At 41.1% G+C, this 27,465-nt stretch overlaps 1 protein-coding gene across 12 annotated transcripts in view; it reads right to left on the bottom strand.

Moving 5' to 3' along the window:
* ptprub (protein tyrosine phosphatase receptor type Ub) overlaps positions 1 to 27,465 on the bottom strand; it is a 137,367-nt gene that overhangs the window by 87,744 nt on the left and 22,158 nt on the right. For 9 of the 12 annotated variants that reach the window (XM_035530547.1, XM_035530546.1, XM_035530552.1 and 6 more), the window contains exon 2: positions 8,434 to 8,565. In XM_035530547.1, coding sequence (XP_035386440.1) covers positions 8,434 to 8,565 — 132 coding nt within the window. The remainder of the gene's footprint in view (positions 1 to 8,433; positions 8,566 to 27,465) is intronic. The other 3 variants (XM_035530545.1, XM_035530549.1, XM_035530554.1) reach the window with 1 other exon arrangement.

Below are 27,465 nucleotides of genomic sequence, written 5' to 3'. Positions count from 1 at the left end.
TTTAAATAGCAATTTTCTGCATCGTTTTTTTTTTCCTTAAGCAATTTATACTTTGCCATTTTTTGCTAGCATTTTATAGCTTTTATAGCAGTTTATAACTACTCTGAGCAGTCTTTTCCCTTCAAGCTTGGGTCATCTTGTATCTTAGCTGTTCTAAGGATTGCATTCATCTGGAGGAAGATCTCAGATGTTGTTCCTGGGATCTGTTGAAGCCATTCTCCCATTTTGAGTCACAGCACATAGTGCTCCGATTACTACTGGAACCACTACTGCCATCACCTTACACATCTTTTCTCAAGTGCTTCATATTCCTTGGGATTGCAATATCCATCACTACAGCTCTCTTTTGTATATCCGCGACTACTATGTCCGATCTCACAGGATCTTAGCATGGTCATTCTCCCTCACCTTTGGGGGTGTATCCCACGCTGACCTTGGAACTCCAAGCCCATAGTCGGCACAGATGTTTCTGTTTATTATGCCAGCCACTTTGTTATGGTGTTCCATGTAAACTCTGCCTGCTAGTATCCAACTATTATGTGCTGGATTGTCTCAGGGGCACCTTTGCACAGACTGCATCTGGGGTCCTGCCTAGTGTGGTAGAGCCTTTCTAGCCATTGGTTGGATTTCTTCATATCAGCCACATCCACTATTTGCTGGTGGCACATAGCCCATGATGGTTCCTGCTCCTCCTTATTCCCATCCTCATTGGGTTTCTGCTGTCTGAGGTTCTCACTAAGCACTTCATCACTTGGGGCCATCATCCTGGTGTACTCCTGGATCTTGGATGTTTCATCCTGGATAGTGGCTCTGACACTCCCCTCCTTCCACTTCCAGTGTACAATCTCAGAGTTACTGGATTTGGCATGAAACTCTCTGTGCACTGTCAGATATTTCCTCATCTTGGTGTCAGTGGCTTCTATCTCCTCCTTAGGAGAGGTTATTATTAGTCTGGTGACTGGTTGAGCATAGGTGTTGATAGCCTGGATCTTGTTTTTCCCCATTCAGCTGACTTCTTAGGACTTACTCTTGCCTTGGGTATTTGGCTGTAGCTGCTTTCATTGTGGCCTCCCCATGATTCCCATTTGCCTATGGGATTCCAAGGTACTTGTAGGTGCCCACCACATCTATTATGTTAACATCTGACATACAATCCCCTCAGTTCTAGAGAGCTTCCCTCTCCTTGTAACCATCCGACCACACTTATCCAGTCCAAATGCCATTCCAATGTTCCAATTCCTATAGTTCCCACATTTGTTTCAGTAGCCAACTTTTCATCAGATTGCCCTGATTGCATCAGATATGGACCTTGCTGACCTGGGTAACGTCTACACCAGTGTGATGCTACCCACCTACCTTATTGTTAGTGAGGTAGGCCTGTAGCATATATATATATATATATATATATATATATATATATATATATATATATATATATATATATATATATATATATATATATATATATATATAAATCTGGTCATAAAGGAATTGAAAACAGCTGTCCAGCTGCTGTATGATTTGCTTTCCAAGAGCTGAACCTAAAAGCACAGATAAGTGGTATGGTGGTGGAGAGAGCCAGGCTGATGGATGAGACTGGACTACTGCATTTGCTTTTACCTTCATTACTCATTATGGCCCTGAACACTTCTTGCACTGCATTCTTAAATGAGCGGATGGAAGTAGATTTAGAGATAATGAGACAGTTTAATTTGACTTCCCTCTGTGGACCATTTGGTGGTGTTTTTCCCCACAGCCCCTAGCTCCAACCAAACTAGTTGAGAGGACAAAATGAACACACACACACACACACACACACACACATGCACACACACACACAAAAACACAACTGTCTTAGAGCTCTGTGTTTACCATACGTGTGTGTTGAGAAACAGACTGAGCGTGCCTTTAGACTACCTCTATGTGGCGTCTGAGGGCTGGGCTCTGAACAGATGAGGTTGCAGCAGCCCTGGAACGAACTGCTCCACCTTTGATTTAAAATCACAGCTTTGGAGTTCTAAAGCAACATCACTTCCACTGGTGAAACGCCGCCTAGTCAGCAGCTTTCAGAACAGATGCCCTCATTTCACCGGCAACTAAAACAGAGCAATTGCGGAGCGCCACCTCTCCTCTTCGAAATTTTAATAAATCCAAAGTAGTTTCAAAGGGTTCTGCGAGGATTTAAGAGTGCATGACCACCACTAGTGCCAGCTGCAATACACAAAAAATCATACAATTATTAGAGGAGTTAAAAACTAATTGCCATGGTATGGCAGTGAGCACGCTTCTGTGGTCTCATTACACAAGACATCTCATGTTTCATTACACAAGATGTGGATGAAATTTGCTTACGTTATATCCGTGCAGTGTAAGCTTCAAATTGAACATCTAGTGTCTGCTGTTTCGCTTCATGCTGTCACAGAAGATTCCACGTCACAGACACAGTCCAGCATTTGTGGGCTAATCTGTGTCACGCAGTTAGGTCCAGCATCTGTCGACTTGTGAGGCTGGAGACTCTTAAACACTGCACATCACTCTGTGATAGCTTTACAAGCTACTCTGCATCACTGTGAGAGTTCTTAAGTGGAAGGGTGGAGGGGTGGAGAGAAATGGTGGGGGTGGAGAGAGAGAGTGGGAAGGAAAAAAACACATTGGGGGTATCCAAAGTTCCCTACTTCATGGAGCAGCTAAGCTAGCATGACAACACAAACACAGGCTGTAGCCATTTTGCCTGCGGATAAAGCTCAGCACCAAAGCAAAGTCGTAAACACACACTCCAATCCTTTCATCTACCACACCCCCTTCCCTTGCCTCCACTTCTTCCCGTTAGATGGGCCATCAAAGACAACCCGTGTGGCTGTGTTGACTTACCAAGGTCAAGGTGACTCAGCCAGGCTGTTCGAGGACAGGTGCTAAGTGTGCTGCTCCACTCACAATTACCTTGTTAAACAGGAAACCTCACTCATAAAGGTCTTTCCTATTGCTGGCCCAAAGGGACATTAATTACACACGGCTGCTGCTGGAGGGGTTGGCATTAGCAAAGCAGCCGCCTGCCACCCCTTCTGTCCCGCTTAATGTCACATCTCTGCGGGGCGGTTTCTGTTTTAACTTCTATCAGTGGAGGCATCCCTACATAAGAAGTCTTAGTCATAATCAGGTTAAGACAATGAACTGAGCCTAAGTGAGGCATCAGAAGCAGCCGTCCTTCTTCCACACTCACTACAGTAGCACTTTGAATGGCAAGACACCAGAACTATGCCACTACACAACATTTCACACTTTTATCATCTTTACAAACTTCTGACAATAAAGTATTCATCACTATATTTTTATACAAAGTACAAGGAACTTAGGTGATAGCATTATTACCTTTCAGTTCACAATCTCATAATAATATAACTACAATCAGTCAGTCATGCTATGATAATTTTGTGTTAATTAGATTTTAATTACTTATTAGGAAGTGAGGAAAGGGCTCCTAGGACAAAAGTTAAAAGCCACTGTGTCTCAGACAGTGAATCATATGTAACCATTAAAATGTAGAGGGACTATAGCTGCTAGCAGAAAAAATTATTTGTGCTCATTTTGAGAGTTTACTCTATCTATTAACAAATCTAGCATCAACATATAACTTAATACCTGATCACAGCACAGGGATGGAAATGTGAGTGGCCATTTTAGTTCTAAGTTATGAGGGATCCTCTACTCAGTTCTAAGGCATACAGCACTGATAAACAACATGGTTTACTTCTGCAAGTTCTGCAAATATCATCTTTAAAATCCAATAAAAAAAATTACCAAAATTGTAGTCTTTTTACAACCACTGATACAGAGTTTTATTGCCTTTCAGTAGATCTGGAAAGACTCTTATATTATCTTGCTGCTCATTTATTTGAAGCACTGTGCACTACATAAATACAAAATCCTGCAATCGAGCACTTGGCCAACCTTAGCCTGTTACTTTATGCTTGCTGCGTTCTATTAGATTTGGATCTGGTCCGGCCAGCTGGATTTACACAGCCATTTATTTTCTCATTTCACCCTGCGTCCCTGTGGCACCCCCAAAATTTACAAACACATCAGTTTTTATCTCCCCAAGTCCCTCGCAGGACAAATAAGGCAGCTGTATATTCCAGTCCTTCTCAGGGAAAAAAGCAATGTGTACCCTGTACAGCCAGGTAAATCTCAAAACAGCAGCCTCAGAACAGTGATCTTCAAACTTTTCACCCACTGTTTACATTGTTTTCTAGGCACAGCACGCTTACGTGGCCACAACAGCACGCTTACTGTACCTAATTCTGGACCCACGATACTATGCTCTCTCGTATTGAAACACCATAAGTATATATCCAGACAGTCTTTACTAGCCTGAGAAAAAGGGAGCCAGCACTGGAATTCACCTGGAAACATATAGTTTACTTGATCACAATACTGGACAGGCTTTGATCTTACACATGCTTTGATGAAGGAGTTCTGTGCTCTGTAATTTAAATCAGTGATAAGAGTTTTTTGGGGGGAAGGCCACTGTCAAGCACACATTCACATTCATTATGGAGAAGAGATGGATGACTCAAGACATCGAAGGCACTATAGACAGAAACTAAGTTTACCAAAGATCAGATGAAAAGATCAAAGAGAGGAGGAGACACACTGTTTTAACTCGATTTCTGCGACATGTGATGGGGAACATATGATGAATGAACTCTTAGTGGGAGTGGAGTGTACTGCCGTAGCTGTGATCTAGGATGGGGTGACTTGGCTGAATTCCCACTCATCGCCTGCAGTCTGCCTCCATCGCCACTCTTAAGGGTTTACAAAAGCTAAGGATCCACCAGGGGAGGCATGTAGTAAATGTTCTCGGTCTGAGAAAGGGAACCTTTCCCTGAAGAAGCCTACAGTTCTTGGCCTGTTACACTGGTACCCATTCACCTGCACAAAGAACACATAAATCTATGGCCTCTCAAAACTCTCGAACTTTTTTCCACCAAAATTGCTTCTGAATTTGTGTGTTTACATGGTATGCTGAATACTAAATGAATTGCTACACCAGAACATGAGGCTATCTGCTTCCTTAAATTCATCACCAGAGGATTTTTTATTGTCTAGATGGGTTTAATCATTTCCCTGAATTGTCTTCTTTTTGACGAAGCACAAATGAACAGGATGTGTAATTATGGAGCTTGTAGAACAATCACTTCATATAATGAAGCCTTATCTGGCTGTACTGCACAGGGCTATGTCAATCCATTTGTTATAGAAATTTGAAGTTAAATCCTCTCTGGTTAAAAAGCACCCTCACATTTCTGGCTCTTTCTCCTGACCCCAGCAGTATAGCAGTTCAAATGGAGCAGGTGTTAACTCCCTCAGTTTTTTTTTTAAATCATCACCTCACCTTTTTTTTAAGCCTGAACATAATGGGAACACCTGGGTTATTCAAAATAACTGCACAGTACTGCAAATTGCATTGCAGATGATTGAGAAGATTGAGACTGAGAAAGGCAGAGACTGAGACGTACACCATGGGCTAGAGGAAGACAGTACTGGACCATGTAGGGAATCTCGCTGCGCCATATAATGACCCTGCAGCTCCTCCAGCCGTGCTGTGCGCCATCCTTCCCCCATCTAGGACTTTTGGGCTCTCTTACGCAGGAGATGAATGAGGCTGCGGTGCTGGCAGGCAGCTAATGTACCGCCGGGGCTCACAGCTGCTGCTCAGAGAGGGTCAGGTGATAAAAACCTGCAGATCTCATGGCAGCTGTGCATGCCTTGCTGTCTCTGACAGAGGACATAAGTAATAAGACAACATGGCCAGGGAATCGAATGACTTTGGCACTAATAGCAGGGGGAATCTCTATATGCATGAAGAGATTAGCTCAGTGATCAGGAGTCAACCCTGAGGCCTGTTTCTTGCAGAGCATGTCCAATTAGGTTCAGTCTTTTACTCTTTCAGATTCAACAATCTCTTTTGCCTAAGAAAGAAGTCTTTTTATGAGTGACACAGCAATTCCACTCACAGGATGAAGTGGTGCTCACTTCATTTCATATTAAACTTCAGTGCAATCTACCTGGATGCAACTGAAATTTGACAGGAGACAAACAAACAGGGCTGCAAAATAAATTCCGCAGGCAAGCCTCTAATGTGAACAGGCTGAACAGGCTGGGCTCAGGTGTGGCTTAGCATCCTCTGGCCTGTACCGACTGTAGAGGTCTTCTACGCCACGGCCAGCAGAACCTATGACCAATAAGAGGCATCGCTGCATCTTATTTTTTGTTCCACCTGAGGGATGGTCCTATATCTAACACATTATTCATCTCATCTCATCACAGACACATACACACACACACACACACACACACACACACACACACACACACAGCAATGTCCTCTCGGGAACATCCTCAGTGCTCTGATTAACTTTGAGCCCCAGCTCTCTAGACAGACTCATTCATGGGAACCTCATTCATTTAGGAGGGAAAACTAAACAGAGGAACCCTAACCCTATCCAATTCTCCCCGTTGCCTCTGCCACTCTCACTCCCTTCCTCACTTCAGATAGCAAATCTTAATTTTTCTCCAGAAACACTGGCTTCAGCTATGGCAGCAAAGTTTGCTTATCTTCACAGTAGCCCAAACTGGGCAGTTTAAACACTCCCACTGTAAATAGTTTTATCAGCTAAATGCAAGTTATCCACAATCACCTGCTGTTCCACTCTCAGGATGATGGCAGAACTCCTGATTCTGTTTTAAGGCGGCAATATGTGAAAAAGGCAGTGTGAATGTGCCAGAAATCAACAACAACAAAAATCTCCCTACAAAGCCGTGAATTCAACACACTTCGACCAAACCCAGCCCAGACCAGGAAGTACAGACAGCCCTGTTCCATTGTGTGAAGTAATTAATGTGGCAAAAGACATTCAGATTAGAGCACCACAAAAATAACAACAGGGCAATATTATGCTTGATTGTATCATATGCCCTGACTGAGTATGGGAAAACATAGAACATACACTCTGAGAAGAGCAAACTTGATGGGCAGTAGGCTCTAATTAAACCCAAAGGGAAAGATCTTAATTATTGCCCAGGTTTCATCACTATGGGGTGTAGCGTGTGGGAACAGCATGCATCACCATGGGGTATGGAGAACTGGCTCCTGCTCAGACCATGGTCACTGCATGGGACTTAGTCAATTCAGAATGGCATCAGCACAGTGGGAAATAAATGAGCTCTGGACATCAGCAGTCCCACATGTTCCTAATCACCAGGCTCTATTTAAAAAGAGCTAGCCTTTCAGCCTTTGTTACTACTGCCTGCTATTCCCTTCACTAGTAATTGACCTTTTGGCTAATGTTTTGATTCGCAGCTCCCCAAAGACATGCTCTTTTTGAGTTTTGCCATTTCTCTCAACAAGTTATGACTATCTTCCCAGTAACTATTTACTATTTACTCTAGCTCATTCTGTTTTTTCTTTTCATGCTATTTGTCAATAAGAGCAAATCTAGGCAGATTGCACAGATCTTACCACGTATCCTTCAGGGTGAATATCGTTCTAACGCCTAACTCACCAATCAATAGTTCAATTTGTCAAGCGAAAGGCCATTTTTGTAATCACTCCTGTCTGACACTGGACTCTGACAAGCACAGGCAGTTGGAGAGGGGCCCATAATGAGCATTAGTTTGATAATAGCTCTATAGATCTTTCCCAGGGACAGTGTGTGTGTCTGTGTGCATGAGTGTGTGTGTCTGTGTGTTGGAGTGAATGCAGTTTTCAACACATTTCCATACCTCGTTGGCTTTACAGGTTTGGTGAACATGTGCCTCAGCCCCAGAGCAGGGACGTGCACACAGGACATGCAGGAAGGCTGCATGATTACGGCTGATGAATTATGCACAACAGAGCATCTCAAGGTTGATTTGTGTGACATTGTACATTCCTGATGAGCTGCCTGTGCTCATGTGTGAGGAATCCCATTCATTTCCACAACAGCCCCACCAAGGAGCCTTGGAAGGTGCCTGCGTGTTCCCAGATTCTCCCACTTTGTTGGGAAATAAAACCAATACATGCCAACAATAACAACAGTACAACCACTACAAACACACACACACAAACACACACACACACACACACACACACACACACACACACAGAGTCTGCTAATAAAGACTATAAACAGTGACTTGCACTTTTAAGTGTGAGCTGACAGTAGCCAGTAGTCTATGTTCTACAATCCAAAGAAAAGCTGGAGAAGAAACAGTCTGAGAATGGTGCGATGCAAGAGCAGAGAAACCCTGCTCTTACGTCTCCCGCCAGAGACAGTCGTGGGCCCAGGGTCGGCCCGCTCAAAATGGAGTCATGCGGTGAGAAATAGTTTGTGAGCAGTGTGAAATAGCCTGGTGGGATGAGAGCAGACCCAGATGGAGGCTGGGTAGGCTTACCACGCAGAAGATCAGAGGTGCTGAGAGGAGAGGCGTGGGCGCGGAACAGTTGCCAATCAAAATCATCCTCCTCTCCCTGGCTGAACTCACACAGGCTGGGGTCAGTGTCCTCATCAAACGTACAGCCTGCTGCTGCAGGGAGAGAGAGAGGGAGGGAGAAAAAGAGAGAGAAAGAGACAGAGCATCAGTCTCTACTGGAGTGGCCCCAAAGTCTCATTAAAAAAGAATGTAAAAACTAGCCTATTACTGTGTTTTCTATCTAATGCGATCCAACTTTTTATTCATGAGATCAGCTAAGACAAACTTCCTGGGCCAGAGTAATTCATTTGTGGTTCACTTTACCTGCAGGTTTTGGCTTTAAATGTGCATTCTAACATAAGGGACTCTGCAGGCCCTGTGGGAATCTTGCCTTACTGCAGGTGAGAGCAGCAAGACCCCATGACAGCAGCCTAATTGAGCAGGGGTGTTTGTCTTATTTTGGGTGATATTTCATCATGCTATCCACTTTGATCTCAGTTTTTTTGCTGTAGGGGAAATACGCCAGACTGCACATCCATATCCCTCAACATCCAGTTTCCAATTAATATAAGTCAGCCACAAGACACCCTATACTCCAAAAACACACAAACGTTTTCACATAGGATACATCCTCTCTGCTTCAAACACACGCATATGCATGCAAATCATGTCTTTCGGTCCTTACACAATAATCAGAACTGCAAACATTTGGCACAATGGCACCCATGGGAGCAGTTTTCTTATTGTAATATATCAACGCCTGTGAAAGCGTAGCCGAAAGCTGCTTTCTATTTCAGGTTACATCCAACAGGCAGCATGACCCTGACCACCAAAGTCCCCACACTTCACTGCCCAAACTGCACTGCAGCTGCCTGTGTCCTGTGCATTAGCTCCACCCACTGCTGCTGCCTGTGTCTTGTAAATTAGCCCCACCAGGAGCACGCCCAAACCCGATACCATGTAATGTGACTCTCAGCCACACTGGAGAACAGCGATATAAAAGCAGGAAGGGACCATTCTGACAAAGACCACCAAAGGATTCATAAGACCAAGGTGACCCTTGCAGCTGACTGCCTCATTATTGGAACCTCAGAGTATGCAGACATTGTGTCACATCAGATGCTTATATAAGGGAAGAGGGGGTTCATTTTCATAGGGCTATGACCAAAGATTTCTGATGTACTTTATTAGTAATACAACACTGTCAGCTATTACATAATCATGATACTAGGGTTTACTTTAGAACAGTCTGCCACCCAAATAATGTCCTTTGGTCAGAAACTTCCCAGTGATAAAAACTGTGCATGCCAATATAGGCTACAATCCATAAGTCTGTTGATAAGATCCAAGAATGAATAAGTTTAGCAGAAATTGTGTGTTTCTGAATGTTTCATGGCTTCTGCATGAATTTCTCCATCTACCACTTATCATCAAGTTAGATATATTATCAGTTTAGATATATTATCAAATTAAATGATTCAAAGCCATTTACAAACACACATTGTATTTATGTGCTGACTATTAACTATTTCTGATCAATGGAAATTTTAATTAAATGTCTCTTCTCATCTGAGACATAAATAAAGATCTTTAGCAGGGCTCTCAATCATTTGTTTTCCATTTCCAGCAAAATTCCAACAGTTTCTCATAATTATACTATTAAATGTACTAGTTAGCAGCCCTAATAGTACATGCAACTGTAATTTTGTATATTGCAAATTAAAACTTGTTACCCTTACCAGGTAGGATTTCTACATTGTGGGTGCCCATCCCAAAAAAAGATAGGAACTTGTTAAAACAAAAAGCATTAAGTCTGTCATATATTCCGTGCTTTACTCTCTTTCATACACAGTCATCACTATATACTGTTGTGGGGATGTGATTGTGTACTGATTAATTCAAGCACAATTTTAGAGAGCACATCCAGTACAGAGGGCACATCCAGAACAGAGAGCACATCAAGTACAGAGGGCACATCCAGTACAACACAGGTGTACAAAAACCTGCCCTGCTCTCATACCACTCACATACGATCATCGGTGTGAGAGAAGTGCATTTAGCTAGTGAAAGAGAGGCAGAGACAGACAGCGAAGGAGATTGTGTGAGACTGAAAGAGAGAGTGCAAAAGAAAGAAAGATAGAAAAGACAGAGAGATCTGTTCCAAGCCTAGATGTTCCAGTAGGTTAAATTTACGCTATCCTCTAAGCTGGTATAGCAGAGATGTACTGTTAAGGTCACAGGTTAATAGCCCAGCACAGAAGATACTGTATTTGAAGCTGATCTCATATGGCACTAAGAGTGGTATATTACCCCTCTCTACAAATGCAAAAGTAATGTACTCAGAGTTTTCCTCAGAGCAAGTCCCATGAAGGAAGAACAATTAAACCTTCTCTGACCACCCAGTCTCCAAGAGGCTGAGCTTGATCCTGCTGGTTCTGTGATTAAGCACCTGCGTAGTGTACTTCAGCATCATCTTCTCTTACACACCTTTATGTCAGGCCAGTCACGGCCCACTCCAATAAGTAATTACATTTTAATTTAGCACAGCAATGGCATATGGTCGTACATCAAGTCTGAGTCTCTGCCAAGGTTAAAACGCCCCCTGGCTACAGAGCGCTGAGGCTTTGGTGTGATCTAATTCATGCTGTATGCTTGTTTTGTTTATTAATGAGAACAAGTACTCTTTCAAGGCTCGAGCCTTTAGTGTCAGCTGGTTAAATTATGAAGAATGGTCTGCCTGCCATGTAGGGTGCTTGTTTCTGAATCTCCTGCAACTTAAGACAAAAAACTATAAATCCTTTTCTTCTAGCTAAGAAGATAGCATGTGATTACCCAAATTACCATAATATTATGAAGCATGTGATTACCAAAATTACCATGATAGAGACATAGTCCATAGGTGTTTAGATTATGAACTTTTAAACCCAAGTAACTAATAAGGTGTTGGTTGACAGTACACATTAGGGATTGACAGAGTTATCAACATTCTCCAGTAGAGGAGAAATAAGACCATTTTTATTTAACGTTACACAAAGTAACACCTCATCACAGCAGGGCTTTGTCTATTTGTAACCTCTTATTATTCAAGAAGATCGACATCAAACAACAGTGGTGACTCTATGGCTCTGATGAAAACAGCACAAATACCTACTAAAATAACTTCAGGGTTCCTTGGGATTGGCATTTGTCACATGATGAGGAGAATGAATCTTCTCTGTCTAATGGGGTAGCAAAGGTGCCTTGCTTAACGGCTATATGTTCTCTACGCTGGGAACATATATTTAAAGGGTGCCCTACTTTGCTGGGTTTTTTTCTAGGCTCTTCCCACCTTCCTTACAATTTTTTTTTCTGATTGAAACAAATTAGATTCCCCTCTTACAGTATCTTTTTATGAGCTTGTCTCCAGTCTTACTGTTTAATTGAGTCCTTGCATTATACTCAGGGACTTAAGGGCAGCATTGTTAGTGAATCTTTGGTAATCCAACATTTACATAGGCTTTATTCACCACGATGTGTACCTTCTCTTGTTCAGGGATATGTTGTTCCACAAACTTTCCTCTCCAAATAAACACTTCACTGAGCACAAACAGCAGAGCAGCAGAGGCTCAGTGTGGCACCTACATGTGCACACACTTACTTCCTATTGCTGCTACTCTTATGCGCATGCATGCATTAAACAACAGAACCCCATTAATAGCCATTAAAAGTGTTTTCACTACTGCACTTTAAAACGCATACACGAGTTACAAGCACTGCTGCTCATAAAAACGTTCTTTGTGGTTCAAAAGCATTGAATGGTTTCTCATTATTAAACCCACAGTAATGGCCCTTGCACTGACATAACCATGTCTGCCTGAGTGCCTCCTTTTTTTTTATTAAATCACATTCAGGTAATTCAGAGTGTATGAAATAAATTATAGGGCTTGGGAGACACTCCTCCACCAAGCCAACCACACAAGCCCCAGGATCAACGGCCCGCTGTGCAGAGGGGTCTGGAGGGTACGACCAGGGCACATGCCCCCCCCAAGAGAACCATCGTGTGGCTGCCACTAATCAGCCCAGTCAGACATTCCCTGACCGGCTCAACACATAGCTGGAAGGGGCTGGCACGGCCGGTCTTTTGCAGCGCTGCGAGGTTAGCCTCATTAGCATTGCCGCACACAGGCTGACACAAGCCAGGCAGTACACACAGACAAGCTCTGTTAGCATGGGGCTGAGGGCTTCTCACTGTTCTCCCGGACTCGATGGCTCTGCTTTCTCTCGCTCTTTCTGCACTGACAATGAATGCTGTTCATTCACTTCCACAGATTTAATGAGGGAGCCAGAGCACCCACTCATACAGACACACTGCTGTTCATGCAGAGGGAGTGTAAGTCATATGCGTTTCCATAATGCATTTAACAGTGAGGAAATGGCAGAGGTGGGTTTGCAATATTGCTCGTGCAGCCTGAGTTACATGGCACTGAAGTGCACTGGACAACTGTAATAAAGTCATAAACAAGGTTCAAAGCATACAGTACAAAATACTGTACTGTATTTTAGAACCTCTTTAAAACTCCCTCAGTGTGATAAACTCAATTTACAATATGGTATGATAACAGTTTCTCTAAGAGGAGGAAATAAACCAAGAAAGTGCAAACACAGATTTCCAAGCCGTAAAACAGAATCGGCCTGATTAACTAGAGGAAATGTGTGTGCTTCTTAGTGATTTCCCCACCTGGCTCACATCTGGATAATCTTACAAGCTACAGCATTCAAAAGCAAACATGTCAGTATGGTAGTAAACAATGATATCAAAAAAATCAGGCAAAAATGAAAGTGTGGAATGTGGTATTTTTCCATTCTTGCAACCCCCCCTGCGGTAAGGTAAGCAAGTGGCATGGATGTCGTGGCAGAAGCCCAAGAGATGGTCATTTCCTGGGCTGTATGAGCAGCAGCCTGCCTAGCGGGTCCTGGGAGAGAGCAGGAGTCAGTGGGCAGGGGCTGTCGCTGGAATACTAAGTAGGGGCATAGAAGGCTGAACGCACCGTGGCCAAGCTCTCCGGCACACCTGCTGCTGGAGCTCCTGTCCACACAGCTGCCGAGGGCCCATGGACAAGCCCCGAGACTTCACCCTGTCGCCAAGGTTTGGACATGACGTGGGGTGCATATTGAGGCATCCAGTACAAGGATCGAAAGGACTAAACACTGAGATTTCTGCTCATTATCTATTTTCACCATATAAATGGCAAGTGAACATATATGCTGGTATAGGCAAGCTCCTGTAATGAAAATATTATATTTAATTGATCAGATTTCCTGTCAATTTGCTAAGACTTATATTACAGAACTCTTCAAAATAACCAACATATAGGGAATGGCAAAACCCAACCCTCAAAAACTATAATAAGAGATCCTCTACACAAAACAATTTTTTTTGCCAAAAGCAAGTCTCGACTATCATTTAAGCAAGCATCAGTCGCCATTAATGCACAACATTAGCTAGACATCATTAGGCCTTTGGGACTGTTTTCTGTGACTAGATACCAAAACAATAGAGCTTTCTGGCAACAAGCTCTTGCAGAAGGGAGCTCAGTACGCACTGTGAATTACAGTAGTAGATCTGTGATTTGTAAATTTTTTCTTGTTAGTCTTGTTAGGATACATGGCACCGTAGACTCCACACAAAACACCTCATCAGCCTAGCTTGCAAGTCACACACTGACTCATATTTAGCAGGGTATAGATTTGCTTAAAGAAGGAGCAATTCACATCAAGTACCTTTTGTGTCACTGACAGAGTGGTGAATTGCATCAGTGACACTGTGTGTCTAAGTTTGATTAAAATCTGCCTTTACTGCAATTATAAGATGTAGCTGGATCTATACATACAAAAATGGTTCAGTGAACACAGAATCAAGCTTTTGCTGTGGCCATTCCTGTCCCCTGAATTACATCTCATTGAAAACCTGTGGAATAAGCTGAAGAATAGAGGAAGGACTTCCAAATTACCTGTAGAGCCCTTTGTGCTCCTATATGTGTTTTACTATCTAATTTAGCATTACAAAAAAACTAAACTTGGTGAAAAACTTGGCATCGGGAAAATACACAATGTAATAAATGCAAAGGTGCCAGGAACTCTATGTGTTATTAATTTTTTATTTTTTTTAATAAGGTTAAATTTGTCAATATCTTCTGAAATTTTTAGTGTTCAAGCTTACAAATATACAAAAGGCATTCTCATATTTTTTGCTTATATTTACCAAGCATGCAAAACATTTACCATATAACTGTAACAGAGAAACACCACACAAAGTCACAACATAGAGCATGCAATTATGTACATTTTGTATATTTGGAATATATACTCATGTCCCCTTTAGCAAACAACAACTAAATTTTGCAGCTCAGGTAGAATATAAAGAAAACAACAGAGGTTTTTCACTGCACTGCATGTAAGACCAATCAAAATAAATCCATGCCACAGTAGATTGTGGATTGAGGATTTGTTGATTGAGGATTCGGTTTTCAGGGAACTAATCTTTTACAGAGAAACCAGTTACATGCTCAGACATCCTGCCCATTTGGTGCTGTGTCCAACTCTGCTGGCAAGCTTCAGTTCGACCTTTGTTTGTAACTTAATATAAAATCTGTATCAGTACAAATACCTCTTAGTTCTCCATGCACTAAAACAGGCCATTAGATCTGATAATAAATGCCTCTACTATTTTCTTATATTGAATGGCACCAATAATGTTTTCCTATCTGAATTCAGGGTTCTTGGTACTCCCACTGTCTGCCCTCGTTTAGATTGGCCACCAAACCTATCGTCCCACGGCTGGCATATCTCGCATGGACGGTTGACTGCCCACAGAATGATTAAACTGGCTGGCCTGATCCTCTTTTAATTAGCCTACCTCATCTTCTGCATACACTGCACTTAAGTGATGCTTGAGCAACAGAGGAACAATCCACTATCAGCATGACAACAGATTTGCTTGATGGGTCCAACTTTTAGAAGTCAGTTGGCCTGCAGGCAGTGCAGCTTAGAAGTACACGCACAAGTATATGCACATATGCATGCTCTTCTGTTCACATGGTCAAAGGACAAACATGACTCTTTCTGAATGCCAAAAGTCTCACATGCACCATGCTTTGGTGCAGAATGCTCAGTCATGCATTGCGTGGGGAGAGGCCATTTTTCCTATAGGAGTCAGGGCCAAGGCTGTGCCACCCAACTCCCAGAGTTGGTCTTCTCTCACCATCTGTACTCCATTCTTCACTTCAGCATCCCCCAACCCACATCCTCGACCCACCCCAGTTTGTTGACAGTATACTGATATTGAGCCTGAGCCTTGTCCAGCTCCCCAGCTCTCTCCCACAGCACATGCTTGTCCAGACTGTGTTTCATGTCAGTCTGAATAATCTAAAAAGCCTCCCAAGGCAGCATGTGACCACTCACTATGTGTGGCTGCATGTTTGTTCTGCTCTTGTATGTAGAGTATATTATCTCAATCCAGATTTAAATCGTAGGCAGAATGAGAAATTCTAAGTGGAGGTAACTAGAGGCATCTTTTGATTCCCAGGCAAAGCTCTCGAGATGGACAGCTGGGGAGATGGGTACAGGCAGTCTACAATCACATATCTGTTTGCATATGCTATGTTAGCACAGAAGTAGGCAAGACCAAGTAAGCAGTTTCCAGCTAAGCACGCAAACATCACCTTGACTTGCTCCATCTTTGAAGACTCCTGAATTCTTCTCTTCAGAGCAACTCAAATCAATGCAACCTACTAATCTATTTCCACAGCCAAAGAATCTTGAAGATGGAAACTGATCTGACAGTGGGAGACTGTTAAAAAATATTAGGGGGGAAAAAAGACAACTGCAAAGACCCAGTTCTAGTAAGTTACTAATGTATGGAGGCTTGGGTATCTAGCTATAGCTACTACACTAGACGTGTCCCAAAACGGCAGTCTGGGGTATAGCAATGAAACAAGCATAGCTGAGCTGGAGGATTCTGCTCCAGGCAAAAGTGTGAGATGGCTAAACTGGAAGCATGAGAAGGATGATCTCAGCAGCAAGGATGACACTGTGGTACAGAGCACTAGCACTCTATCCATTGCACTTTTACTGAGCTATTCTGCAAAGCTGCTCCGCTCCGTCACACTGCAGACTTCTTTCACATGCGGGCTCTATGCATGACCTTCACAGATAATACAAGCTGTCCTCAGTGCACCCTCACAGCAAGACACAAGATGGCTAAGCACTGAAATGCATGAACTCTTTAGTTTATTGTCATTTTCTGCAGTATAATGAATAAGTGTCTGCCCCTTAACCAGATCGACTTTAGAAACATTATTGTGGTTTAATAAAGGTTAATTGAAAATAAGAGGACAGGTAGTGGTTCTTGAGAAGCCTCATCAATGGAATTGTGACACTTTCAAGGCTGCCTGCTCCTATATACGAGCTAGTCAGGCTAAAAAGTACACAGTTAAATGCCATGCATCAGTCATTTGGAGAAGAAGACTGCTGCAGCCATGTTGAGTGCTAGCAGAAATGCCAAGCAGGTTCTTTTAATGTGATTTGCTACAGCAACACTCACAGCTCTTTGAAGTACCATTTCTAGCTCTCCTTTTCCATTACATACTGATAGGCACCTGGAACCACTACGTGTTGGAAATGTTCATTTTACAATGAACTGTTAACAGGTCTGTTCAGAGTTTTGCAATAAAGAGGGAAAACAATCTCCCTTTAGAAACTTTAGTAGGATTTTGCAAAGTTTAATGCCGATTATAACAGCAATACAGGAATATTTGTGTGGAAATTATATCATATCATTTGCTTCACTGTTTTATATCCTTTTGAATAAGTCACATAATTGGACTGTTTGAAGAAATTATGCTAATCATCAGCTCAAGACTGTCACAGGAACATGACAAAATGTGTCATGGATCAATATTCTTATTTTACAGTGAACCATATTCATGTATTTGTGACATTCACCTATCCCAAAAAGGACTTTAGAAAGCTTGACTAGCAAAAAAGAATCATCTGCACAGCCTTAGAAGGGGGAAGTGGCACAAATACACTACGACAGGATTAAGTCACAGGCATCCCTCACTGGCAAACACATCAAGGTAAACTATTTCTGTGAGACATTTTGACATGCCAGTCATGCTGAAGAAAAAGAGAGAGAGAGTGCACACTTGAATGTGGCTAAATTAGTCAGTGAGAAAGTCAAGCAAGTCAAAGAGGAAAGATGTGGGAAAAATGAAGGCACAAGGAAGAGGAGAGCAAGCGGCAACATCTGCTAAATGTCAGGCAGGCAGCAGGGGGCAGCGTTTGAGGGTTTTCTCAGGCCCGCACTGAAAAGTGCAGAGGGCCAATGCAGCGCAGCCCATCGTGCAGGGTCTAATTAGAAGTGCCTCTGGTGAGAGCAAAGGCACCTAGTGTATGGGTTCGCTGCACGACATATTTCACCACTTCAAAAGGGCCACGTTGGAACATCCACTTTCCACTGATGCTGACAACCAGGTCGAGAAAGTGTGTGGCGCCTCCTCCCACCTCATGGATTTTGTTGTTAAGTCTCCCGTCTATCAGAGCAGTCAAGGTCAGGCACTGAGATGCAGGCAAGCTACTAAGATAGCAGCCACAGGAGCCTTGGGGCTGTTTGTGTGGCATAAAACAAATTCCACATCAGCACAGCTAAGCCAATAAAACAACAAGGGGTCCGGCATCTGCAGTCTTTGTGCAGGAGCTTTTATTTTCAGGGCTTTATTGGGTAATTAAAGTTTGAAGAGTGGCCATATGCTCCATGCGACTGGCTGTGGCTCAGTTACTAAACTTTGACTGGGAACAGGTGAAAGAGAACAGACTTACTTCCTGTCAGTGATCCTTGCCATCTGTTCCTGAAATGGCTGTTCTAATGGAAGACAATTACTGGTTTATTTTTATCTCAATAGTCAATCCCTTTAAATATGCTCGCCACAAAATGTCTCCAATAGCTCACATTTTGATTACTTCAAACACAAAGATGAAGAACTCTCAAAAAGCAAACATAGCAAAACTTGAATTTTGTACTAAAAGGTACTTGGAGATAAGCAAAGCTTAAATAGTAATATAAAGGTGTTTACTCCTGGATCTGAGTTTTATGATTCTCTTACCTACAGTTACAAGAAAAAATTTGAAACTTATCTGGATTTCTACATGAACAGTACCTACAAAGGGATCTTGTCATTTAATTTATAATAGATTATAATAAAAGCAGTCTTATTTAAGGCAGACAAATGTATCAAAAAAAATACACACAGAATTTCACAGTATCATGTCTTTATTAAATAAATGGTTAAAACAAACAAAGTCCCTGATGGAAAAGTGTTACCTAAAGTGGTGTTATCTCATTTGGCAATATAAGGCATAGCTGCTAATAAATCCTCCACAGCAATTTGGAGATAGCAGTTTGACATATTTCTCAGTACAGAACTGTGAGCTTACATATATATCTGGTATGGGTTTCATATTATACCATAGCATTTCACTGAGATTGAGGTCTGGATCTCAAATTGGCAATCCTAACAGTTTCCTCTGTTTGAACCACTTGTAAATTGCTGGATTATTCTTGTTTTGGATAATTTTCTTACTACACTACTTTTAAATCAGAGATGCCCTGATATCCTGCTGTAAAATGTACTCATACATCTTAGAATTCCTTGGTTTCTCAGTAACTGCAAGCCGTGCAGGCCCTGAGGCAGCTCCACACTATTATATTCCCACCTACTCATAGGCAAAGCAGTAACAGTGCTGATTTTTTTCCATTTGCAAACTGTCTGCCTCACTGATGGCTGATGAAGGCTCAAGTCTTTATAAATCATTTTGTAGTCTCACCCAGTCTTATTAGCTTCAACTTTTCTGCTAAGGTTCCCTAAAGTCGCTTTTGACCAGACAGGTCATTCGCATACCTGAATTGACTGTAACACCTCACTCCAATTACCCTATTATAAAAAAAGGTAATTTTTCTGGAGATTCACACATTGTTTCCACAAATAACCATACTTATTCATAGCATATCTTTAATTAAAATATGGCAATGAAAAATGTGTGCAAGTTCCTATTATTTTTCATGTAAATCATCAGATCAAATTACTCCAGATCGTTTAAAAGGGCATTTTCTTAAAACCGTAGTTCACGTTTCTCTCTGGTATCATTCGACCCTGTGCAGCTGTTGCTTCATAGTGAAGGGTTAGCCAGTTGAGAGAAGCAGTTTGCACATCTGCCTGATTGTTCTGGACATGGTCCTAGCCTTGCTGGAGAGGATCTGAAAGTTAAAATGACATTAAACACTGATGTCCCTGTGTTGGAGGCCATACCACCACTGTTATCAAGCCTGGCTTCACTTTCCCACTGCTAGTTTCTAACTGGTAGTTTTATTTTTTCTCAATGAGACATTCTTAGTGGAACAGGGCACTGGCCCAACTCCCAACCTCTCCCTCCCTCCATAGACAGACTTGAGATGTTTACCAGTACTCTAGCTACTCAGCCCATAGCTTCTACTTAACTCCCCTTCTCTCCATAACCAAAGTTTTGTCTGGCAGGGTGTTCAATGGCTTTCTGTGCAGCATGATGGTGTGTTTGGCTCCTTGGGTGCTGAACAAAGGCATTTACACACAGTTAAAAATGCTGGACCTCTTTTCTGCAACACTTTCTCCTACAGCTATACTCTAAGGCATGAGAAGGAAAGGGCAATAGATGCAGCATGTTACTGGCTACAAAGTAGAGAAAAGATTACAGGTTCCCTTTCTTCTCCAATCCCCCAGATAATTTCTCTTTGCTTGTTTTCTCACTGATGGCTGTGAGACTGTGGCAGCACATGTACTATGCCTTTAAAAGCAACCCCGAGGAGGGCTCTAGGGTCAGTGAATGAACAAAAACTATGGCCTTCCAGAGATAATGAAAAAAAAATCACTTCCTATTGGGAGCTGTGAGGCAGATAGTTTAATTACATTGCCATTTTAATTGAACATGAATTATTCACAGTCTGAGCAGTAATTAAATACCACAAATACCCATACTACCCAGTTACTGCTAAAACCAATTATTTATCATGTTGGTGCTAGACCTTGTTTTAGTCTCTGGTGTATAGCCTTTGATGAAATCTTCATCACAAAATCAAACTTTCAGATGAGCAAAAAAATACTGTGGTACAAGTCTTCCAGGAAGGCAGCCACTTTCAACAAGCCTTTAGCTCTGCTACCTGCTATGCATCACTTCAATTCATGCCCCAGTCAGACAGCCCTCCTCAGGTCCTTGACTGAAGGTATGTTCCATTATATGATAGCACAATTATTTTTCCAAGAATATAGCCAGCCTTTATGGGTCCACAACTAGTCATGTAGGTTAGGTCCTTATATAACCAAGTATGTCAGGTACTTATGTGAGCTGATAAAATGGTACGTAGAGTAGCAAATTTCCAATTAAGGCCACCTGAAGAAGAGTTGTAAACTGCTTGTACAGCAGTGTGTCCTCAGCAATCTGGATGGTGCATTCACTGAACACTCCAGAGATCTATAACTCAATTCCCCATCTGCTGGACACGATTAAAAGAACATTACTATATGACTATGGGAGAGGGCTCTAGTAGACCCTAAATGTGGACTCATTCAATTCTGAAACCAATATCACCCCTCTGACATCTGTTCAGCGAAATGGCTCCCAATGTCACATTAACACAAAGTAATTTAATATGTGGTACAACTTGACTTGAGTGGTGGTCCAAGACCTAGTTCAGTCCTATCAAGAAAGAAGAAAGATTTGTCCTGTGGATTAAAAATCTTATCTTTTTCTAATTAGTAACCAAGTCTTCTTACTGTGGTTTCACTGGGGATATTCAGGCTTCACCAGCAGTGACAATAAACACTACTAATAACGAAGGTCAAGTAACACAAAATATGTGTCAGGAACATCTGATATTAAAAATCCCTGCAATAACCCAATGAATGTAAGGCTAATTTGTGCAACTAAAAGTGTTATTGGAGTACTATATTCTGAGGCCAAATAATATGTTGGATAACTGCAACAGCTAGTGTGTTTTTGCTCATGCTCCGCAAAACTGCTAAGAAGGTTGTTTAACAGGGTTCTATTACATACCCATTTTTTAGGGCTAATAGTACTATTCAGATAATATGTTTCATAAAACCAGCCAGGACCCAGAAAACATCACATTCATAATCCTATCCCTTTATTCATAATAAATCAGCAATTCACCTTCCATTTTTACAAGGTCTGCTAAATCAGGCCTACACTTTCATTTACATCAAACCTCCTAATCAGAACTGACTTGAGAAGGGCCTATAATATATTTTATCCAATTGCAAAGTCAATGTGAATTTTAACCTAATCCCAGATACTAAATTGGAATCTGAATTTTCTTAGCAATTGTACTATGTAACTATGTCTTAAACCTACTGCTTTCACAACATCAGCCATCTCCTCTCCAACAGTATTGGGGCTAGTCATGCGTTGCTTACTCCTCTAAAGCTGTGACAGGGTAGGCAGCAGTTCATTTCTTTCTTTCTTTGACCAATGGGTCCAGTCTTACCCTAAGTGCTCTATAGCCAAATTAAACACAATCTTTGAATATGTTATTGGGAAAAAGTACAGCAGTTAAGAGGTATCAATTATACCATTTCATTGTCATTGCCTTACAACCCACACAGTTCAGTCTATCCAGAGAGACAATTAACAATCTCTGACAGTAAGTGAAGAGGAAAAATAAGAGGTTGTCAACACCATGGTTGATGCTAAGGAGGTGTTATATAAAACTTACTGTTAACAGAGAGTCTCTCACTACATTAGTGAAAACAGTTTTAATACATGAGATGCTGTCACTCATTTCTAAATACTAAATGTAAGGTAGGAAATGGGTAATTATACAAAGTGTTTTCTGTGAGTACTCCATTTGAGATCAATTCCATATGGTGAACATTTGTTTAATGCCAACAAATTTAGCCATCTCATTTTAGTAGTACATTTATCAACATTAGAGTTCATCTTTCAGTGAGCTAAATAAAGAATGATCATTCCTGTTGATTTACACAAACCTGCTTTATACAAGCCTGCTACTTAGCTAAAAATAAAAAACAACCAGTTTATGATAAAATAAATAAGAAAGTTTGAAATTATATAGCTAGAAAGAGTGCATGTTGACCCATAAGAAGTGTGTTTATACTAGCACTCCAACTAACAATTACTTTGATAATCAAATAATAAGATTATTGAAATGAATAATGAACTATTCTTTTCCATCATGTGAGTAAAATTAGTACTGGTTGGAAAGGTGTGTTCAGGGTTGAACTGCCTAATAAATTATTGAAACTCTTCACTATCAACCTTAGAGAGTGATCTCATATCTTTGACCAGCATGGTTAGTGAGGACATTCTCTTGTTGGGGGGTTACAAGTGTGTTTTCTTTGAAGAAAGCCATCCATTGAACAATGGAACATCTCCATTGTTCTCTAAACTTGTGCACTCAGCAGCAACATTCCCTACTTGTAAGTGTCGCCATGACAACAATGTAAGACTACAAATGTAGGGCACATTTAAGCACTACTATATCTGACATGCAAAGAAAAAAACTCATCTCAATACAGAAGCTGAGACAGTTTTGGATTAAACTGTAATAAACCAAACTCATACCGCTACTGTGCTATTACCAGATATTTTATTATTGTTTCCACAGGAATATCACCCCATTCTCAGAATATTTTTTGTTTTCTTGACATATCCACAGATTACCACAGAAATCTGCAGCTAGCACTAGAGCCTAATCACAGAAATAGAAAACGTTACAGCTCACAGAATGAAGTAACATGGCCATCTAGCTAACTAATTTATCGAGACAAGTCTTCATCATGCAGAGTGCCATCATGCCTCTCTTCAAATGCTCCAGCTTTGCCAATATGCTCCCATGCCAGGCTTCGTAAATGTTGCAGTTCACAACATTATGGCTGTTCATATTGAAATGTTCCCACACTTCATAGGTTTTTGATCTTGAAGGTGTTGTGCTATTGTTCACTCCAATAACTGCTAATGCCTAGCTACATGTCAGAGTCAGCGCAAAAAATACAAATAATTATGTCACTAATAGACAATTCAATTTACTGGCAAATAAATTGTTTATCAAGTTTGATCAATTATGTCAATTAATGACTGTACCCCTAAAAAGACCCAAAAAGAGGTCTTAACTGAAAAATTAAATTGGGCATATTACACAAACCACATCTGAAAAACTCAATTAGCAGGAGTTACCCCTAAATGGCTGATTACATCAAATGTTTTAATGCTTTAATGTTTTAAAGAATTGCTTAGAATATTAAACAATAGTTGATCTTGTGTCACCTGTGCTACCAAAGAACATTAAAAATGACATTAAAATCAACTGAACGGTTAAAGGCTTTGTCAATGTACCAGTGATTTACTGATAGGGGTTTTTCAAGGACTGATAAAAAATTTAGAAAATGGTTGGTAAAGCGGTTGACTAAAGATTGGTAGAGAGCTGAAATTAGATTTCTTCAATACAGGCATTTCATAAAATACTAAAATCATGAAATTTTATAAAATCATAAATTAACCACAGCAAACTGTTACCGACATTGAAATTAATAACTGTATAAAAATATATAACATGGCCATAAAATGTTACTGTAGTCTAAACTAATTATATTCCTAAATTAATTAATTAATCTAATTATTTTTGACAGATAAATGCAAGGATATAGCCCTCCTGTAGCATCAGCTATAATCTTCGATGTCTTTTAGACATTTTGAATCAATTGATGTTACTAGTTACAAAGCAACCTAATTCGTCATTAAAGAAATCCATGGGCCTTTTTAAATGTCACTGATTACTTGTTGCAGGCCTAGTTCACAGTTTGAACAAAGTGATTCTTTAATAGGTGAGTTGAACTCAAAAACATTATCAGCATGCAGTAAGGAATGGCCATTCTACTGGGCAATAACAAAACCCATCGGTGGCCATCGGTGGTAATAAATATAGCTTCTACCACTGAGAAGACTCCTGCTGCTGCTGATGTATCAGAAAATCTTCACATGGGGAGCAGTATTAGCAGCCTTTAATGTAACAATAAGAGGCTGCTTGCAAATACCTTGAGCGCAAAGCAAGACCAACCCTAGCCTACACTAGAGGCAATAAAGGTGAAGAGGCATTATAAACATTAATCAACCACAGCAAGCACATGAGCACCTCAAAACAGTTCAATTAAAAAGGGGCAGTGATGACAACAGGAAACAATAATAACAATTAAATAAATAAATACAAAAGTGCAGAAGCACCTTTGACACAATAAAAATGTAGTAATGGCTCACTGAGCAACAGCGAGCAAAATACAATTTGACTTAAAAACAAAAGTTACACACAACTCTTTGTGTGGCAAAAAATGTAAACAACTCCCAACCAAAAAGGAAAAAAAGAAGGAAAAAAACTTGCTTAATAAATCACAAGCTGAAGTAAACAACGAATCTGACAAGGCAAGGCTTGATTTCAGTAATGGTGCTCGAGAGGAAATGTGTAGCCAACCAGCCATGGCACTTGACTAGGAATGAAGCCTTCTGTGCTGATTCACTCAGACAACGTTATTATGTCTTGTGGTTTTCCTCACACTGCCCTTGTGTAATGAGGAAGGGGGCTGGCAGTGCGGTAGAGGAGGGGCAAGGGGGCACACATGGCATAGGCAGAGATGCACTGCTTCTTTATCTCATATCAGTATCAGTAAAAAAAGTTACACAATCACAGTGACATATCACAATCATAGATGATCATTACACAATCATAGGGACATAGCCTGCATGTCTCAAGGGTCCATGTTTTCATTTTGTTTTGGAAAAGAAATTCTGACTTTTCATAAACTTCTGGAAAAAAACATTATTTACTCTGCAGGGTTTAACTGACCTAAATTCTTCTGGAAAAAGTTAAGCATAACTGCACATCAAGCTCAGACCAGCATGTACAGCCATGACAGGGAGTAGTCTACAGTTGATTATCTGCTCAAAACCACTGGGGGGTCTTTTCACATAGGAGCATGTAAAAATTGAAAGTGGCTTTCAACCAAAACTTAAACCCTACACTTCACAGTGACCCTAAAGCACCTCTCATTCTTTCTAGTCTTACTCAGGAGAGAGGTTCTGTATGCAGTGTGACAGGAGCTAACTCCTGGGGCCCTCCACAAAATGAACAGGAGAAGGTTCATGTCACTTCCTGTGGCTAATTACCCAGAAGGATCCATCTGCCTCCCCCTGTGGGGTCAGCATCCTGATTGGAGTTAAAGGAAGTTCAGGAGAGAGAGCTCACGGGTGGCATGGCAGGGTTGGGCAAGCAGGTGCCCTGCTGCGTGACTCCTGAAAGTGCTGAGTCCATTAATCACACTTTGCACGCCTGCAGCTTTTGTGGCCTGTTGTGACAGCGACAAGGCCAAGAATGATTAATACTTAATGCAGCGTTTAAGAGTAAGATTTATGCCATCTGTTAGTGGACGACATGGCGCTGAAGTCCACCCCTCCATCTGCGGAAGGACTCTCTGTCTGGTCAGATTAAGAGGGTGATTCATATATTCAGCAGGAGGGGGTCACCTCTAGATAAAGGGTGACTTTGGCCCATGTGCCAGAGCAGGAAAGGGGGCTGACAGTGGCAGTACTGTTTTAGCAGCTAGGCCCCGGAAAGGGCTGGACAGTTTACAAGGTCCCAGGTGTCCCTGTCACCATGCTACTGGGTTCTTTTATAGAAGCTACACAACAACAGATGGCAGGGGAACTCTGCTGAGTTTTAAGAAAAAAAAAGGATAAAAAGCAGCAAGCATATGCGATCCATGTACTGAGTAAATATTCACTCCAGCTTCCTGTGAAAACAGGAACCAGAATTAGACCGATAACAGAAAATAGGCTAAATCATCTCTTTCCCTATCCATAGTTAAATGTCACATGGAACTGGTATATATTTCCATATAACTTTCATTCAATTGTCATTCTATTTGAAAAGGCAACTGAGGAGAGTTTTCTGTTTTCATAAAAACATTACAATATACTACTACTCAAATTACAAAAAAAAAAAAAAAAAAAAAACTATTTCCAAGGCAACAAATGTTATTTTTTAACTGCATTTCATTATCACTAATTTGCTATTATTACATGCCTCTTCTAGTTATTAAGCAGACTAGGTAAACTTGATGTGTGGGAGAATAGGGATGGTAACATGAAAAAGTAAAAAGGTGTAAAGAGTGCAATCTGGCATCTTGATTATGTGTATTCTGTTTCTGAAGAACAATTATATTTTGCTCCATGTATTCAGAAGGTCCTGATAATGAAGAAATAATTTTCATACAAAACAGACTGTTCCTCTCTCTTTGCCATCTGCATATTCAGACAAAGTGTCAAAAGACCTGATACAATCCATTTGTTATTCTTCCTTTTCACATAAATAAGCATTTTCACCAAGGGCAAGATGTACCCAATCAGAGTGCAGCACACAACTAAAAAGGTTCATATAAAAAATTCAAAGATTAATACTGTTTCAGAAACATATGTTTCAGTTCTGTCAACTTTGTGCATTTTCTTGTAGTATATGTTTACAAGCACTGATAACTTCCTACAGTTAAAATGTAATAATGCAGTGGGATCTGTATGGTAGAATTAATAAAGTATCTCACAGTATTAAAAAAGTAATATGTAAATGGAAATACTTAGCCACAGTTCACCATAACTCACTCTGGTAATCTCTAGTCACACTTAAAACCTCTATGTATGAAAACTGCTATGTTTACAACTATGTTTTTAACATATTAAAGCAAAGCACACAAGTACTTGGATAATGGCTAGAGTCGAGGACTACCAGGCTGCTATTTTTAACCAGGCCCATGGCTTCACAGTGGGAAAAACAGCCTCCAAAGAGGTTTTGTCTGCAGCACATATGAAAAGGGGATGAGATGGGGAGGGACAGACAAACTGTAACATGAGGTTGTCTAGACTTGC

The sequence above is a fragment of the Electrophorus electricus genome, chromosome 10 (genome assembly GCF_013358815.1).
Source record: "Electrophorus electricus isolate fEleEle1 chromosome 10, fEleEle1.pri, whole genome shotgun sequence".
NCBI classification, from domain to species: domain Eukaryota; kingdom Metazoa; phylum Chordata; class Actinopteri; order Gymnotiformes; family Gymnotidae; genus Electrophorus; species Electrophorus electricus.
This window is presented reverse-complemented; position numbering and strand designations above follow the sequence as displayed.